Below are 19346 nucleotides of genomic sequence, written 5' to 3'. Positions count from 1 at the left end.
ACGGTGGCCTGAAGCAGTACCCTTAAAGGATATGACTGCAGATACAGTTACACAGGCTTTATTCTCCAGCTGGATATCAAGATTTGGAACACCACTAACCATCACAAGTGATCAAGGTGCACAGTTTGAATCAGCAATTTTTCATTCGCTTGCACAAGTTGTAGGTGCCAAGAAGATCAGAACCACCGCCTATCATCCTCAATCAAATGGCTTGGTAGAGCGGTAGCACAGGACCCTCAAGACAGCACTAATGTGCTCAGCGAAACCCTGGACTGATGTACTCCCCACGGTGCTACTTGGACTGAGGACATCATTCAAAGAAGATCTTCAAACGACACCAGCAGAGCTTCTATACAGCACTACTCTTAGGATCCCAGGCGCGACTTCTTCATAACACTGGACTAACCAGCTGATCCTCAAATTTTTCTGGACAGACATAGGGAGGTAATGCGTGCACTAAGACCTACACCCACAGCTCATCACAACAAGGCCAAAATGTTTGTATTGAAGGATCTCAACTCCTGCACCCATGTCTTCATTAGATGCGACAGTGTAAAAAGGCCTCTAGAACCTCCTTATTCGGGACCCTACAAAATGCTTAAAAGAATTTCAGATAGAGTGTACCAAATGGACGTTGATGGTGAAGAAAAGAACTTATCTGTAGATCGACTCAATCCAGCCTATATCTGCAAGACGGATCAGGACCTTGGGAGTTTACAAGATGACCACGAGCAATCAGAAACATCCCAACCACCACACGTGTGGCATTCATCGATGGACCCATCGCCTCGCACCTATCGGAAAGTTCAATTCAAGATTGACAGCTAACCTCAAAACTGGCGTTTTTTCTTAAGGTAGTTGTCGTGCAAATAATGTTATCGACAAAAGTGTTTAATTTGTTTAATATCAATAGTAGGTATTATAATTTAACTGTTCTGAAAATTTGAAATTAATTGACCGTTTAGAACTAAAGTTATCTGCTTTCAAAGTTCGAAATTTTAACATGGAAAGCAATGGGGATCGCTATGATTGTACGAATCTACAATTAAATACAAGAAAAATAATCGACAGATTTTCTTCAAAAAAGAATAGCAAATAAATGAATATGTTTTGTCGTCTGAAAAAAAAAATGAAATTTATTGACCGCATAGTTTTTTAATGAAAGCAAAAATAATTGTAACGTGTAATGGACACGTCGTATCAAATGAAAACCTAAAAATGTGGCAACACTGTAAACTCTAAATTGTCTTATGCGCGGGAATTCAAACTTTTTATATGAAAACACAAACAACAGTTGATATATTTTGAGAATTTAATATTTATTAATTATAAAGGAAAACGATAAAATACAATTAATAAAAAACAATTATTAAACCTTTGAATATCATGCAACAAAAATAAACAATAATTTACTTTGTTTATAATTAAATAATAAAATTACTTTGTAAAAAATTTATAATTTCGCTTATAATTCTTTTATTTTTGGTTACTTTTGGCTTGCCGTTTTTTAATTCCGTTAAAATTTTAATAACGCCTGTTTCTCCTTCTTCTTCATATTTCTTTTTCATTATTTCATAAGTTATATTCTCCTTAGCCATTTTTCTTAAAATACCATCTTTTACAACATGTTTAAATGGCTGTAATAATAGTAGCGTAATACAAATCTTATCTATTTCTAAGATATTATTTACAGATTCGCTAAATGATTTAGCATTATTGAGAATGTCATCACTATTTAAATAGGTTGATGATAGCGATTTCAATACTTCCACATCATACAACGCTTCATGGAATGTTCCGTTTGATGGTTCAATTAATAAATCATTTGCTAATATCTGCAGCTTAAATTTTCCTGCACCTTTTCTTTCCGGAAAATGTCTTTTAAATAAAATCAGAGTATCAGAAAAGCCAGCAATAACTTTACAATCTTGTATCATATTACAATTCAAAATAGCTCTAATTAGATGGGAACTATCAAAAAATCCATTGTGTGCTACAAGTACACATGGTTTGTCTGGTATACTCAAAAATTGTAGAAAAGAATATAAAGCATCAATCAACGGAATTGTTAATAATTTCCTTAGGTGTAAATATAAATGCCCATTAACATTACTCAAACCAGTGTATCGAGAAGCTTCAGAACTAATACTTTGCGTTGGAGTAATGTATACGCTAAATTTATATTGCTCGTATTGTGCTGCAATTTGTAAAATTTCGTCATTTTTGTGGAATCCTGACGTTTCTAAATCGAAATAAACAATGCTGCAAGTTTCTGAAGAGATTTTATCTGTAGTAGTACTTAAATAAATATTTAAACCTGAAAAATCTAAAATATTATCGGACTTATTTGCATCATTAAAAAAACCACAATTGGTCTGATATTGTATTCCTTCTGATTTTTCATTTTTATTTTTCAAATTATCTCTTTTTTCGCCTATTATTATTCTCCTTCGTTTTATTGGCAATAATTTGGATCTTATGGATTTATTTAATCTACTTTTGTCTTGTCGAGATGCAAAACGTGCTGTTTGCTTTCCTGGAGACAATTGCAATTTTTTCTCAACTTGTAATAAATGCTTGTCACCTTCATTTTTTGTACATATTGAGCTAGCATATCGGAAATCAGCAGACTCGCTGCGGCTATAACAACAATTTTTTGGAGCTTTATGTGCCATAATGTTGTTAATGCTTTCGTTAGCCTGGCTGGAAGCAGTAATACTAAATTTATGCGCATTATTCGCATACCTATAAAATACTTCTTTCAATGTATTATACAGCTCTTCTTGTTTTAACAAAACAGTTTGTTGAGAAGTTCGATCTTTTCCTTGCAGGCACCATGAACCACAGTTTTCATGGTTGTTAAATAAATGATCAGGTATACTACGCATTGCATTTGCAAGTTCAAGGCTGTTACCTTTATTCTGGGTAATAGCATAGCAAAGACACTTTTTTATGTGCGGAACGACATTTTTCTTCCTCATCTCACTAAATTGTGTTCGTAATTTATACAGATCACTGTTAAATAATTTATACAAATGATTTCTATCGGAAAGTTTAAATATTTTTTTATTTGCTCCTTTACGAACTGCTGATATGGTAGAGCTATCCTCGTCTCCGATTAACACTCTAACGTTTAAGCATGAATTTTGCAAGATGTTACTTTGATTACTTAATAAATTCCCAACAGCAGGCTCCATCGCTTTAGCACTGCCTTGGAAATTTTGACGACAATCGTGGTCTTCTTTTTTATGACCTATATCGCATAACATACATTTACGGTTGCACGTCGCATAGTCCAATACTTTCCCACTTAAAAATCCAATTATGCAGCCGTATCCATTGAGGCTATCTTAGCTTCGTCCATTCCCACGTTTGCTCCAAGCCATATCGTAAGATACGATAATATTAATGATCTCTCCTACTGCAGAATCAAATTTAGAAGTATTATCTGAAGAATTATCGCTTAAATGATCACCATAATCAATAGCAGAGTGAAGGGATTGGTAATAGGGGTAAATTTCATTAAATATTTCTGAAGGTCTGAAAATAATGTAGAGGACAAAAACAAAATTAGATTTCAGAATTGAATAATATATTTTGATTTTATTCAGTTGAAGAATAAAAACAGTCATTTTTTTATTTATCAGTTACAATTAAGTATCTTATTAATTAAATTTTTTATCATATATTGTAGATATACTGTAAAAAATGACAAAATGAATGTTTTCATATTAGAATTATGTAAAGCTAACTTAATATTGATAATTAATTTTTTATGTTAGCAATCAGGTGGTAACATAAAGAAGCTGGTCAGTTTACTAAAAAATTGCTTGAACTGAATAATAATGTTAAATTATTAAATAATAATTGTCACAACTTTAAAAATTCTTACAACTCTTTACTCAATTTGTCTATTTCTTTAATGACAAGTTGTCGCTCTTCATCACAAGCAAGTTGACAGCTTTCCTTAGCAACAGCTTCTATGGCTGGCCCAACTTCTCGCTCATAGCGTTTAAATAAATCTTTTGATATCACTGGTATGTTCAAGCAAGCTAAAACTTTATTTAGTGCTGTGCAGCCAATACCTGAATGTAAGCAACCTGAAATAATTTTGTGTATACTGTTACATTTGACGTATATGATAAAAATAGTTTATGATGCAGTAAATAATATAAATTAAAAGACAGAAAATTACCCAGTATGGCCTTTGTATTTACATTTGCGTGCTTCGAGTTACTGGCTGTCCTGTGCATTTTACCTGTTTCTACCTTTGTTAAAATGTTACAATCATCACAATTAATCCAGAAAACAGAATTTAAACCTAAACGGTTTTCTTTTTTCACATTCTTCAGTGATAAAACATGTTTGCATTTACAGCATACTAGATTATTCGCAAGTTCCTTTAGGTCCACTATGCGTCTTCCATCCAGTAGGTTAGAATCAGCAACATTATTATTTGCTAATAAATTTTCTTCTTTTCTTTTTCGTCCTTCTTGCATTTGTAGAACAAACTTCTTCTGTTTATCTAGTACTTTTTCTTTTACAAATCTTCCTTTTAGTCTTAACTGTTTTGACATTTTTAAAAATTATTTTCTACTATATTTCACTCACAATATTTACGCGTGACAGCTAACGTACAGTTAGTTGTTGGGTTATAAACAAGTGCGCACTGCGCATGCGATATAAATCAGTGTTGCCAGATACGTGTGCTTTTGGTACAGGCTTAAACAAAATTGTTTGAAAAACTTTTGACTGGGACAGTACAACGACAACTACCTTAAGGGGGGAGTACTTGTGGCAGCACTGAACAGTACGATAAATGGCAACAGCACCTATGGCCGTATTTATAGACGTTACTCACACTCACACTCAATTTGAGAGGGAGCCTCATGTAAATTCTACTCAACTGTGAGGGAGCCTTTATCTAGTTGACTTCCAAGAGTAGTTGAGTTCGGATCGGAATTAAACTCTTTTCACTCCGACGGAGCTTTCCCTAGAATTCCCTATTCACTCCGTCTAGTAATTCTGTGTCCGGGAGCTAGTTAGAGAGTGAATAGGGAATATGGAAGAGCTGTGATAGCTAATTGCTATTCTATCCCCACTTCTAAAAGGCAAATAGGGGTAAGGATAAATAAGAAATATTGGCACTAATTGGGAGCTCCGTCTGACTAGTTTAAGCGGGAAAGAAGCAAAATTGACAAATGTTGGTTTCATTATTTTGGAATTAAATTTCAAACGTTTGTTTATATAAATCTAAGGGCCTGATAAAGTAAGTGAAATAAAATTTAAAATAATACAATATCGTGTATAGTTAAAAAATTAATCTTTTATTTCTTTTTAACAGTTGTTATGAATAATGAATTTAGTTCGTGTAGACTCTACCAATTTTAATTTAATTTATTTTGATAAAATAAAAATGGATGTCCTACTGCAAGAAAAAAGTAGTGAGTAGTTTATAAAATTATATTAAAAATATATGGAGGGATAAAGTTGCTACTGGAATTTTTCATTTTTGCTGTACTACTAAATTATTGCAATTAATTGAAAGAAGACAGTTATCAAAATAAATTAAATTAAAATTGGTAGAGTCTACACGAACTATATTCATTATTCATAACAACTGTTAAAAAGAAATAAAAGATTAATTTTTTAACTATACACGATATTGTATTATTTTAAATTTTATTTCACTTACTTTATCAGGCCCTTAGATTTATATAAACAAACGTTTGAAATTTAATTCCAAAATAATGAAACCAACATTTGTCAATTTTGCTTCTTTCCCGCTTAAACTAGTCAGACGGAGCTCCCAATTAGTGCCAATATTTCTTATTTATCCTTACCCCTATTTTCCTTTTAGAAGTGGGGATAGAATAGCAATTAGCTATCACAGCTCTTCCATATTCCCTATTCACTCTCTGGACGTTTATTTTCAGGGATTAGATCCAGATCTCGGGTCAAACTTACCGCAGTGTCGCAACTTACGAAAAAAAAATACTAGATCACCCTAGACTAATCCGGATCTAGTGAGGAGGCTTTCGCGAGAGTGAATCCGGATCCAGATTTAAGTAGAGTAATTAGGGCCTATTCAGGTATGGAAATTTTAACTGTCATCAGTGGCATTATTCTAATCAACAAAAGGTAAATATTAAATGTCCAATTTGTTTTGCTAAAGATAAAGAAAGAAGTATAATAATCATTAATAATTTTCACTTTTTATATAATATATTAATTGTCTTACATAATTTCTCTTAATAACATATTATTTACAGATTAAACAATGGATTATATGAATTTATGGAATATTTTATTTGAAAATGATGAGGAGGATGATAATAATACATCATCTTCCTCCTCATCATTTTCAAATAAAATATTCCATAAATTCATATAATCCATTGTTTAATCTGTAAATAATATGTTATTAAGAGAAATTATGTAAGACAATTAATATATTATATAAAAAGTGAAAATTATTAATGATTATTATACTTCTTTCTTTATCTTTAGCAAAACAAATTGGAAATTTAATATTTACCTTTTGTTGATTAGAATAATGCCACTAATGACAGCTAAAATTTCCACACCTGAATAGGCCCTAATTACTCTACTTAAATCTGGATCCGGATTCACTCTCGCGAAAGCCTCCTCACTAGATCCGGATTAGTCTAGGATGATCTAGTATTTTTTTTTCGTAAGCTGCGACACTGCGGTAAGTCTGATCCGAGATCTGGATCTAATCCCTGAAAATAAACGTCCTCTAACTTGCTCCCGGACACAGAATTACTAGACGGAGTGAATAGGGAATTCTAGGGAAAGCTCCGTCGGAGTGAAAAGAGTTTAATTCCGAACTCAACTAGTGAAAGCTTTTTTCAAATTATTTTGAGGATACGCCTTTACACCTCTACTACGCATTAACGTCATCAATACGGAAAAGTGCGTTTCAGCATACATTTTTAATTAAAACAGACTTTAGATTTATTATTCAAAGTTTTTCAATCCAAAATATACATATGTTAACTCGCGCTTTTTCGCTTGAATTATTGATGGTGATTGGCTCTATAATGCGGTTCCTAAATGCATCAAGAGAAGCCATATATGCCGGTCAGAGACAGTCAGTAGTAGCAGAGATAAAACGGGAGATTGCTCATGCGAGGCAGCGTTGCCAAGTCCGCCATGTTGGAAGATACTACGCTGTATAGTTTGTTGGCGAGAATTGAATATACCACGCAAAATGTATAGTAAGTGTGATTCACAGAGAAGAAACGAAGTATAGTGTTTTAGGTATAATAAGCTCTCAGTGCTTTCGGACGTGTTTTGGCCATTAATCTTGCGTCGCGGCGTTGTGTAGTTAGAATCAGAGGGGCGAGGGGATTTCTAGGGAGTTTGTACGTAGCTGTTAAATGGCGCGATTAAGGAGGTTGGTCCGATTTAGAATTAACGAACAAATGTTGATACAAAACTTTGTATAAGCTTAGTAGTATTAGAAAAGTCACTATATTAATTTTTAGATTGTTTGGATACTTATACAATTAGATATAAATAAAATAATTTGTTACGATTTAACATGTAATCTTATGGGCAGGCAAATTTTTTCTCTCTTCATACTTAAAATACGCGAAGATTAACGAACAGAAACGTGTGAAACTCTTAGAAAAAGTTAATAAGTATCTAATGATTACATGACAGATTGAAACATATCGATTTGGTAACTGTACCATCAATAAATCAAAAATTTTCTTCGGGAAACTGCTGTTTTTTATAACGTCAACCTCCATTAAATGAAATAGTGGCAACGTCGCAATCGTCGTAGCCCGCGTTCTTTGAAAAGCATTCATCTATGCAGAATATATGAAAGGGAATTTGAGTTGATGGTTATTTAACAATAAAAGCAAAATAAGAACCTGAACAATAATTTATTAAATATCTAATAAACATGTTATTATTCCTGAAACATAATGCATGTATAATGCCTTATTTTTAAACATTTTTGGATGCCTTTGGAATATTTTATAATTAAAACTATATTGCAACATAAATACCTATACCTATAAATAATTGAAAGCCAGAAAACTTCCAAATAATATTATTTTGTAAAACTGGCGATCACCTGTTGTCTATGACAGAAGCAACGTTGCCAAATCTAATCTCTTACTACTTTAGTCAGTAGAGAGTCTACGATAAATCTCTTTTGACTTTAGACGTATGGAATCAACCTCCTTAACCCTCAATTTTATATCATCAACAAAAATAATATTTTCGGAAAACGATTGTGGACAAGAAGGAAGGATTTTAATAAATAACAGAGAAGACAAAATATATCAGATGAGTATAAATTAATAAAAAAAATGAAAATTATTGTGAATTTTTAAGAAAATATACTTTGTGGTTATTTTATTTTTGTTACAGTTGAAATCCGGTTATGATGACTTTCAATTAAGGAAAAAAGTAATTATAGACTAATAAATGAAAAAGTATTAAAACATGAAGCACTTCTCTGTATGGCCCAGTCATTTCAATAATTGTGACTTAATGTTATAATAGTGAATGTGTAAGCGATTAGTGCATATATAACAAACTCTTATTGTAAATTTAATAATCTTGTATGACAATGTTTTAATTGCTATTATTTTAAATTAAAGCTAGTTTAATTAACATATTTTTATTTCATCCCTTTCTCAAAATTCTAAACACACATGGTAATTACCTATTCTTGTAGTAGTCATATATTCGTTAAATTACATACAAAATTACAACTGTTTTATATTTGTAAAGCATAGCTGTTTGTTGCAATGATTTTTATTATTCAATGTGAGAGAAATCGCATTTTGTTTAGGTAAATGTCTTATTTATCCGCCACATCTTTCCATATCTTATGTAACATTTATATTTGCCTTGTTAGTTCTTTCTTTTAGTTTTCAAAATATACGATTAATTTTTTGCTATTTTTATATACACTCAGTTATAGCTATTCTATTGACTAATTAATCTTATAAATGTCAAGATAATTGGTAAACCATTGTTCTATTAAAGTTGAAGAATGGACACTTGAATTATTTTACTTATAATGTTTGGCATCTCTTCCATAGGATATCTTCTCTTTAAATTTGAGAGGATGTTGTTCTCCAATACATTTAAGGATACTGCTGAATTAATCTTGCTTTTAGCTTCAAATAATTCACATTTGGATATCGATAACCACATTATGTTTAGTCTATTCCTTTATTTTAATTTTGAAAATCTGCATAGCTCCATCCTCAGCACAGTGACATAGTAAACACATTACTATAATTTAATCTGAAATAAAATCCCACAAAGTACCACAAAATATTTATATCTTACATTTTATATTATAAAATTTATTGTTATACTTATCTAAAATGTTCAGTCCTTTATATACTTTTAAAAATTATTTTTATGTACATTTTACAAATTTCGTCACTTTATTTATTCACTTATACCATCAGAATATCAGCTGTCAGTAAGATTAAAACTGTCACTTTATTTCTTTATATTACTTTATAACTTGTGGTATGTATATACTAACATTTGTCTTGGCTCACGGACCATGCATTATGTATTTTGAAATTAGTAATTAGAAATATCTATATTGCGGTCCCTCTACAGTCTCTACCCTCTGACGTATTTCCGCCGACCAGTAGTATCAGCAGCGACTATAGCGTAGTACCCAAAATAGTACTACGCTATAGGATATGTCGCTTTTGGGTACAGTTGGGTGCAGAAATCTTGCATCAGGCGAGGGGAAGTAGGAATCTGAGGGGCGAAGGGATTTCTAGGGAGTTTGTCCGTAGCTGTCAAATGGCGCGATTAACCCTCAATTTTGGATCGTAAACAAAAATAATATTTTCGCAAAACGAATGCGGAAATGAAGGAAGGATTTTAATACATAACAGAGAAGACAAAATATATCAGATGAGTATAAATTAATAACAAAAAATTAAAATTATTGTGAATTTATAAGGAAATATATACTTTGTGGTTATTTTATTTCTGTTACAGGCTAAATCCTATTCTTCAAGAGTTTAAATCGCAGGAAAGAAATACTTAAAGACCAATGAATGAAAAAGGACTAATTTACAAAGCATTTCTGTGTGGCCCAGTAGTTTCAATAATTGTGACATAATGTTGTAATAGTGAATGTGTAAGCGATTACCGCGATTACTGTCTATACAAATAAATTTTATTATAAAACAATAATGATGTATGATAATGTTTTGATTCCTATTATTATAAAATAAAGCTAGTTCAATTAAAATTTATTATTTTAATTTCTTCCTTATCCCCACAAATTCTATACGTACATAGTAATTACATATTCTTGTAGAACCTATCTTTAAGCTACTCTAACTATATTGCAACTACTTTAAATCTGCAGGTCATAACTATTTACTTCAATAATTTGTATTATTCAATGTGAGATAAATTGTATAAAGTTTCTACTAATTTCTTATTCATTCGTCACATGCTTCCACATCTCGTATGACATTTATTTGCCTTGATTGCTCCTTCTTCTTCTAGATTTGAACACATATACCAATAATTCTCTAGATATTTTCAAATATGCTCAGATATGCTTATTCTGCTGTCTAATTGTTTCTATAATAATTAGGATGATTGGTAAACTATTGCTGTATTAAATTTGAAAGATGGACACTGGACTTATTGTACTTAAATATGTTTGGCACTTCATCCACATGATATCTTTTCCTTCCATTTGAGAGGATATTGTCGACCAATACGTTTATGTATACTGCTGAGTTCATCTTGTTTTTAGCTTCAAATTATATTTTCAAGCTATATATTTTGGATATCCATTCCCAATATGCAATACTTATTTTATTATTCCTATTTGTTCATGAAACTTATCTGTTAAAACCTTAATTTATCCAGTCGCCATGTATATCCTATCATTTTCAGATGATTGACATATCTTTCTATCAATCCTGACAACATTTGTAATAAGAGTAATGAAATAAGAGTATTCTATATTCAAAATGTATATTCAAACACGTTGCTGGAAAACTACTTGAAGCTAAAAAATAAGATGAACTCAGTATTATACACATAACTTTTAAGGAACTTTATCTATCTAAGTATTATGAGAATATATTTCACAGAAGAGAGGCCCACTTTAAATAGCATCATTCAAATGCCCATTTTCCAAATTTAATAAGCAATGGTTTAACAATGATTCCAATATTTATAAAATTAATTACAAGTCAGCATAATCATCTTATCTGCGTGTATTTAAAAATGATAATAAAATTATTGTTATGTGTTGAAAACTAGAAGAAGAAGGAACAATCAAGACAAATAAATGTTATACGAGATGAGGAAGCATGTGACGGATCAATAAGAAATTAGCAGAAATTTTACACAATTTGTCTCACAATGAATAATAAAGATCATTGAAGTAAATAGTTATGACCTGCAGATTTAAAATAGTTGCAATTTAGTTAGAGTAGCTCAAAGATAGGTTCTACAAGAATATATAATTACTATGTACGTATAGAATTTGAGTGTGGTTAAGTTAGAAATTAAAATAATACATTTTATTTGAACTAGCTTTAATTTATAATAATAGGAATCAAAACATTATCATACATTATTATTATTTTGTAATAAAATTTCTTTGTATACACAGCAATCGCTTACATATTCACTATTATAACATTATGTCACAATTATTGAAATGGTTAGGCCACAGAGAAATGCTTTATAAATTAGTCCTTTTCATTCATTGTTGCTTAAGTATTTCTTTCCTGTGATTTAAACATTTAAACTCATGAAGAATAGGATTTAGCCTGTAACAGAAATAAAATAACCACAATATATATATTTTCTTATAAATTCACAATAATTTTAATTTTTTGTTATTAATTTATACTCATCTGATATATTTTGTCTTCTCTGTTATGTATTAAAATCCTTCCTTCTTTTCCGCAATCGTTTTGCGAAAATATTATTTTTGTTCACGATCCAAAATTGAGGGTTAATCGCGCCATTTGACAGCTACGGACAAACTCCCTAGAAATCCCTTCGCCCCTCAGATTCCTACTTCCCCTCGCCTGACGCAAGATTTCTGCACCCAACTGTACTACGGTACACTGACATTCATCGAATCTGCTCGTGAAGAATGGCCTACTAGATTTGTAACTAGCTGGACAGCTTCAGGTCTCTAGTTCTCACCAAAGCGTAAAACGTCACGGTGACGTCAGATGACGTCACGATGACGTATAGGAGTCGTGGTGAGGAGAATAAGGAGAATCTGGTAAATTGCATATACTCGAGTGTAGCGGTTGATCGTCTTACTTTTGTCAAAAGTATATCATCTCGGGATAAAATAGTATAGTAAGAATTTTCTTCTTTCTCTTTCTAATAGCATAAGAGTGAGAGAGAAAGACATATGATACCCCATGTGTCAGCAAAGGCTGGCCCTCATTGGCCGGTCCCGGTTGGTTCGTCGCGTTTTTAGGCGGACGGCCTCTGGGACGCTTAGCGGGAACAGCCTGCGCTGTTCCTCCGATAACTTTTCCTTGAGCTAATTGCTCGAAGGATCTCGATATTTGCGAAATGAGATCTTGGAAAGAATTTTCCAATTTCTCCATTCTCGCATCGAGATTCGATACCTTGCTTGCCAGGTCACCCTGGACAGCATCGTTATCTGTCGGGTCATCGAAATCCTCCGATGTATTTCCCGACCCGGTACTCCCTCTGCTCTCCGCATTCTCTGCCATCGCACTTACTTAAGGCTCGTTCGGTGTTAAGGCGTCTATGAATGTCGGAGGTTGTCGCTGGAGTGAGCCAGGTCTGTTCCGCTGGCTCCGATAACCCGCTCACGGTAGGTTACCCCCACCCGTGGCTTGGGTGCGCGCGCAATAGTCGTGGCAGGTGGCGCCACCACTTGTCCTATTCGCTAACTACCCAATTTTTGCTTGATCTATGATCCAGCCATCGATAATCAATTATCTGCGGTCTAGTTCGAACAATCACCGCTAGATGGCAGTGCTTGTATCGATTCAACCATCGATAATCAATAGCCAATGTTCTAGTTCGCTCGATCACCGCAAGATGTCAGCACCTGTATCGATTATCGATCAGTGGCTCTCTTGGTGACCGCTAGATGGCAGCACCGTTAACATTTTCGGCAGAGAGTCTGTTTACAGCCTCAATCTGCCCATCCATTTCCTCGCGAAAATTGTTTTTGTTTATTTTTGGGAAGGAAGGAAAATAAGGAAAGGAAATTTGGATAGGTGGGAAAACTGAGGATTTGCGGTATCCTAAACGATATCATAAACGGTAATTAATGCGGTATCTTGAACGATAGCTTAAGGAGGAGCTTCTTTAAGGTTCCACGAGCTGTGAAACCCTATCGAGGTTTACCTCCTTTTTCGCCGCCTTCTTCTTTGAAGGCTTGGATGGCCCCGCTTTCGGCTGTGAAGCCTTCCGCGATGCCACCTTCGCCTTCTCCGAAGGCCGTGGTTTAGGCCTGGACGCCTTCCGCATTTGCTTCAGGACGTCCCACGGTACGTTCGTACCGGCCTTCGCCACGTACGGTCCGCGTGTCTGCCACGTCGAACTGCAGGCGATGCAGGTCCGAAAGGTTTTACCCTTGTGACCACACCCCTTGCAGAAATCCTCCACAACGGGTGTGGGACACTGGCTGAACCGGTGTCCCCTGCCTTTGCAGTTCCAGCAAAACCAATTGCTGGGACCGCCGATACCGCTGGCCGCCGGCTGTTTGGGCCTCACGCTGGAATCCAGCTTCGGCCTTTTTGCCGGCGGGACCTCTGCCTCCTTCGGCGGCAGGGGTTTCTTAGCCTTTGCGGCCTTGCCTGACACCACACTCGCGTATGATGCAGGTTTCGGCTGCGGCTTCGAAACCTCTGTCTCCGGACGAGGTCGCTTCCCCTTGCCACGTCCCTTGCGGGGCGGAGCTTGGGGGGGCTTCCTCGTCGCAGGACGCGAGGCCCCCTCGACCGCTTTCACCACACGGTGAAAGAGGTCAAGGTCCCGGAGGAAAAACGCCACCAGGTCCTTCTCCGTGTAAGACACGGAAGGTTCTGGCAGCGGCTTTTCCTCGGAGGAACGAGACGCTGTGCTCATTCCTCGGAACTGCTGGGAGAGCTCAGTCACCTTTGCAGGTGTCCTGGGGCTCTCCCTACGCAATTCCGGGGAAGAGTTCAGCAACTCTTCCTCCATTGCGAGATCGAGCGAGCCTATGCTCGCTCCGGTAATCTCTGGTGGCAGATCGAAGTCTACCACCAGGAGCTCGAGGGGATCGAGATCCTTCTCGAGGAACGAGATCGGTGAGCCCGGAGGCGACACCGACCCCACGGTAAGTGGCCTTACCACCGACAGTGGTAAGGTCACTGGGACCCGCAGGACGGGGGAAAGCGGCTGAGCCGCAGAGCGCGACTGTGTCGCTGGAAGCGGCAAGGCCGCAGGAGGCGACTGAGTCGCAGGAGGCGGTAGGGCCGCAGGAAGCGACTGAGTCGCGGGGGGCGGCAGGGCCGCAGGTTGCAGCAATGCTGCAGGAGGCGGCTGGGCCGCGGAGGCGACGGCTTCGCCGTCGGCGAGGATGAGGGGGGCTTGTGAGGCCATGGACGAGAGCGGAGAGGTCTGTTCGGATCCAAGGAAGGATTAGATATGAGCTCCTGCCGGCTCACTCACCGCTCGCTAGGCGATAACCGATGTTGCCGAATTTCTAATTAACTGGATTAATCCGGTTAATTCAATTGACAACATCGCGGTAACTAGGCTGATAGTTCAGCCGGTGCGCGAGTACCGACGACTGTTGTCAGCCGGCTCGGCCTTGGCTAGCAGTAGATAGGCTAGGATGGTTCTATGACCGCGTGGCGAGGGGGTCGGGGTCCCGCGGGGGTAGGGGAAGTAGGGGAATAACCCCCACTTCTAAGCGGGGGGGGGGAGGGGAAAGGAGGGATTTCCCCCACTCCTGGGTGGTGGGGGAATCACGTGACACCCGTGGTGGAGGGGGAAATTTAAGAACGTGACACCCGTGGTGGAGGGGTAAATTTAAGAACGTGACACCCGTGGTGGAGGGGTAAATTTAAGAACGTGACACCCGTGGTGGAGGGGTAAATTTAAGAACGTGACACCCCTGGTGGAGGGGGAAATTTACTTTTTTTGTAGATTTTGGTAAAATTTTTTTTTGGGGGGGAGGGGAAAGTGGGGATTTCCCCCACTCCTGGGTGGTGGGGGAATCACGTGACACCCGTGAACGTATCGACGAAATTGATGAAAGAATCGAAAAATTGAATGATAAAATCGATCATAATAGTTACAAATTGCCAGGATCTAAATAGGAGAAGAAAGCGTTATTCTATATAAAAGAGATTGCAGTTTCAAGATTTTCTCAGTTCAACGTACTACTTCACTATGACAATAAATAAATTTGGAGCTGGTTTCAATACCGGTAAAGTGAAAAATTATTTCCACAAAATTGACAATGACACGTTAAAGTTTGATAAACAAAAGAATGCATTTAATGCCAAGAAGAAAATAATTTCAAACTTAGAATGCGATGTTACGGATGAGACAAGTGCGGTGAATATGGCTGCTCTGTTACGTAATTCGATGACTGTACGTGATAGCTTAACGAGAGAATTGTTTGAATACAGTGAGAAGCTAACTCACTATTACCTAAAATGTGACATTCTTGAGGAAAAATTTACAACTCTAATGAAAAAAATCGATGAAATTGATGAAATTGGTATAAGAATCGATAAATTGATTGATAAAGTCGATCATAATGATTATAAATTGGATCGGAAAGACAAGGAATTACGAAATGATATGATTGCTGGATTGAAAATTGTTGTAGAATATTTCTCTAATCAGCTCGCAAAAAAAGATTTTGAAAATGAGAAGAATAGAGAAGACGATATAAATTATGCCCTGAAGAAACTTATACTACCGCCAGTGCTTGATGACCTGCTGTAAACATAACACGTAGTGGAATAATTATGAGTAGTTTCCGAGAAGTGGAACGCAGAATATTATTTTGTAAAGTGGATGGATGGAAAGGTATTGAAGAAACACAAATTTAAGTAAAAATATATTTATTGGTTTTATTTACAATTTTTAAAAGTTTTTCATACATTCGATAGTATGATGAATGTATTGTTTACAAATGGAACACCACTCTGGAAGTGTACAATTAATTTTTAGGTGACCATACTTTTCACAATTAGTACACCAATAATGTGGTGTTAAATCCATTTCAGGTTCCATTTGTGTAGCCTCTGTTTTTGCGAAAATAGGTTCCGTCTGCGTGCTACTATTTTTCACCTAGGACATATTTGAACACTTTTTTTAATATTGTAATAACTACTTTACAAATCAAGTATACTTACAAAAATCACCTCCTCCTCCTCCTCCTCCTCCTCCTTCTCTAAATCAATAGCTGCTAAAAAATAAAAGGAAAAAAAATTAAAATTTTTTTTTTTTTTTTCGTATGTGTGTTGTAAGATTATTTCATGATTCTATGTATGGGTGGGTTTTCTTCTTTTAAAAATTAATAAAATAAGTACTTACAATGCATATTTCGCTGAAGCATCGCTTCATATTCTCGAAAATAGCGTTCATGAGAATCGTTAATTCTCCTAATATAATCCTGCATAGATTCTGCTGCAGTTTCCTCCTCTTCTGCACGATTTATCGTCACAGAACACTTTTCACTTTCCATTTTTAATATTTTGCTCTTTCAACGTGTACTGCTGTAGGTTCGAGGACTGAATGAATCCTCTGAAGAAATCCCGTCGAGAGAGAGAGAGAGAGAGAGAGTCTTTATCGTTTGTTTTCAATATGAAATTACATTAGAAGTCCATTCTTTCTTTCTTAAAGGATACACTATACCCTCCCCGTATATAGAGATATCCATAGATATTTTTCCCTATTGTGTTATACTGTGATAAACCTACAGGTCAATCACAATGGAAATTTATCGCAAGTAAGAAAAAAAAAAAAAATTACCCCTTCCATTATTTCTTTCTTAATTAAGAAGGATACACTATACCCTCTGAATAATCCCCGTATAGTGATATCCATAGATATTTTTTCCTATTGTGTTATACTGTGATAAACCTATAGGTCAATCACAATGGAAATTCATCGCAAGTAAGAAAGAAAAAAAAAAAACAAAAATTACCCCTTCCAAACATTGCATACGCTTAATATATGATAATATCGTTCATATAAAAAGTCAGTCTGTTAAACGAGAGCTGCATAGTCGTACCACGCCTGCTTGAACTATTAAGAAAAAATAAGTTTGTGTGTGTTTGAACGCATTAAAAATAAACTTGATTCTTACATAAATAAAAAAAGGTAAGGATTTTCTTTTTCATTCGATTAGTAAATGCATTATTTAATTGATTTTTTTTTACTCTAATGAGACTAATTTTTTCATAGAGATAAAAATGAACTTCAATAAGATCAATGAATTGGGAAGTGTCATTCCAAAAAAATTCGTTAAATTAGATAGCTTAACGGAAAATGACGAATACGAAATATCTGAAGTTGAAATAATTAAGACAAAATATGGCATAAAAATTATTGTAAAGCTGCCAACAGCCGATTGGGTATTCTTGCCAGGGAGAATGGGAAAATTGGCGGAAGATATGGAGCAGTTGCAGCAGCTGCAAAAGGCTGCAGCAGCAAATAATTTAATAATGTTATATAAAGGAGGAAAATACCACAACGTGGAATTTAAGTGTAAAGTTTGATAGATATTTTGTATTAAAAATAAAAAATTAATTGATGCTTATAATTATTAATATTTATTTATTCCCTACGTTTAATCTCCCATAATGTAGAATTTAGGAATAAAACATTAAGAACTTTAAGAAAGTATTTTATTTTTTTTTTTTTTTTTTTAACTTACATTTCTAACAATATTCGTAAGAGGATTATATTGTACAATTTTATCGTGTATGATTAAACAATAGGCTGTAGTATTATCCGGAATGATTTCCATACACTCGATCTCGAGTTTAACGTTGACCGTGCCGGTTTTTATGGACTCGTTCTGATGCGAGCAGTCGATGACGAAGAGCGGCCCGTACGTCAAAAAGTCCGTATAGTCGAGCATGGGTCTCCCGAGTTTCTCACCAGCGTAATAGGAGGTGAAAAACTTTACATACATGTCGTAGAGGACGGAGTAGCGGGATTTCGTGAAATCAGTGTCGAGACGATCGTACGGATAGGATTCGGAATTCAGATAGAGTTTGACATCGAGGACTTTGCAATGATTAAATCTCAGCACATCCTCGTGCTGATTACTCTTCTTGTTCGTTCTGAACGCCAGAATGACGTATCGCGGCTTCTCCAATTGCGTGGACGCTTTCACGGACCACGTGTGTCGCTGCGACTTGGGCAGAAGGGGATACTCGTAAAGTTCCCAGGCGCGAAAAGCGAGTGACAGACTCTTGTCCTGCTCGACGATACCGAGAAATTGGAGTTTCGTAATTTCGTTCAGGGTCACATGGGGTATTCTCCATTGCACTCGTAGCAGCTTGATCGACGAATCGGTGATTTTCACCGCCGAGTAAATGGCGTTTGTATCGTCGCGCGCGCGAATGAGAACGAGCTCGTGACGCGCGTTAACGACGACTCGCCGATAATCCTCGCAGAATCCCAGCAGCATTTTCAGGGGCACGCAAAAGCTGAAATTCTTAACAGTCGCCTCCTTTTTGAGCCGGTCTCTGGCCGTAGCGACGAACCATCCGGAATGACGTAGACTGGCGCTCTCCTCGGTGCTCAGGGAAACGAGATTCTTCAGAGTGCTGGTAATACCGACGTTTCTGCATCGGTCGATCTCGATACCGTTCAATTCATAACGAATCTCGTCGAAGAGGAAAGCCGCGGAATTGCAGTCGAGCGTAACTGTATCATCGTTGGTGGCGCTCGCGTCACGCGTACCCTCCACCAGCTGGCCCTCGACGTAGAGATAACTCTCGCACGGCAGGAGTATCAAATCTTGCTGCTGTATGGGAATGCGAATCTCGTCGCTGTTCGCCAACGAGGCGTTCGCATACGGATTGTAGGCATGCATCTCCATTTTCGTGATGCGATTGTCGTAGGTCAGCGGTGCGGTGACGTTTAAGGGATCTGCCATTGTTCCACTATGTACTACCTTCGCCCAATCTCTTCACGGTGAATCCCAATGATTGTAAAAATTCGATATTTCTTCTCGTTAGCAGGAAGCTCCTCTTGTCGCGATTTTCACTCCGAGCCGGTGTATTCGACTCCACGTAGGACGAACGACTAGCGAACGTTTCATCCAGTTTCACCGCTTTATAATCCTC

General features: G+C 36.3%; 1 protein-coding gene across 1 annotated transcript; it reads right to left on the bottom strand.

The window, feature by feature from the left end:
- Positions 1 to 1424: 1424 nt before the first annotated feature.
- On the bottom strand, positions 1425 to 12758 carry LOC136785094 (uncharacterized). Its single transcript, XM_066746114.1, has 5 exons — positions 12435 to 12758; positions 4196 to 4565; positions 3893 to 4085; positions 3371 to 3540; positions 1425 to 3253 (listed from the first exon to the last, which is right to left on the bottom strand). Exons 1-5 carry the CDS (start codon positions 12756 to 12758, stop codon positions 1425 to 1427), a joined length of 2886 nt encoding a protein of 961 aa, XP_066602211.1.
- Positions 12759 to 19346: the final 6588 nt, after the last annotated feature.

The sequence above is a fragment of the Prorops nasuta genome, unplaced genomic scaffold (assembly GCF_024137725.1).
Source record: "Prorops nasuta isolate Cenicafe-Biocafe unplaced genomic scaffold, Cenicafe_Pnas_1.2 PNAS00154, whole genome shotgun sequence".
Lineage (NCBI taxonomy): Eukaryota > Metazoa > Arthropoda > Insecta > Hymenoptera > Bethylidae > Prorops > Prorops nasuta.
Note: the sequence above shows the minus strand (reverse complement) of the source record. Positions and strands in the feature narration are given on the sequence as shown.

What these genes read in the sequence shown, in the direction of transcription:
- LOC136785094 (XM_066746114.1), bottom strand. Translation starts at nt 12,758, where the DNA reads ATGGCAGAGAATGCGGAGAGCAGAGGGAGTACCGGGTCGGGAAATACA. An exon ending in AAATACAAAGGCCATACTGG is followed by an intron (nt 4,086 to 4,195) that starts GTAATTTTCTGT and finishes GCTTACATTCAG; the next exon opens with GTATTGGCTGCACAGCACTA. An exon ending in GACAAATTGAGTAAAGAGTT is followed by an intron (nt 3,541 to 3,892) that starts GTAAGAATTTTT and finishes CATTATTTTCAG; the next exon opens with ACCTTCAGAAATATTTAATG.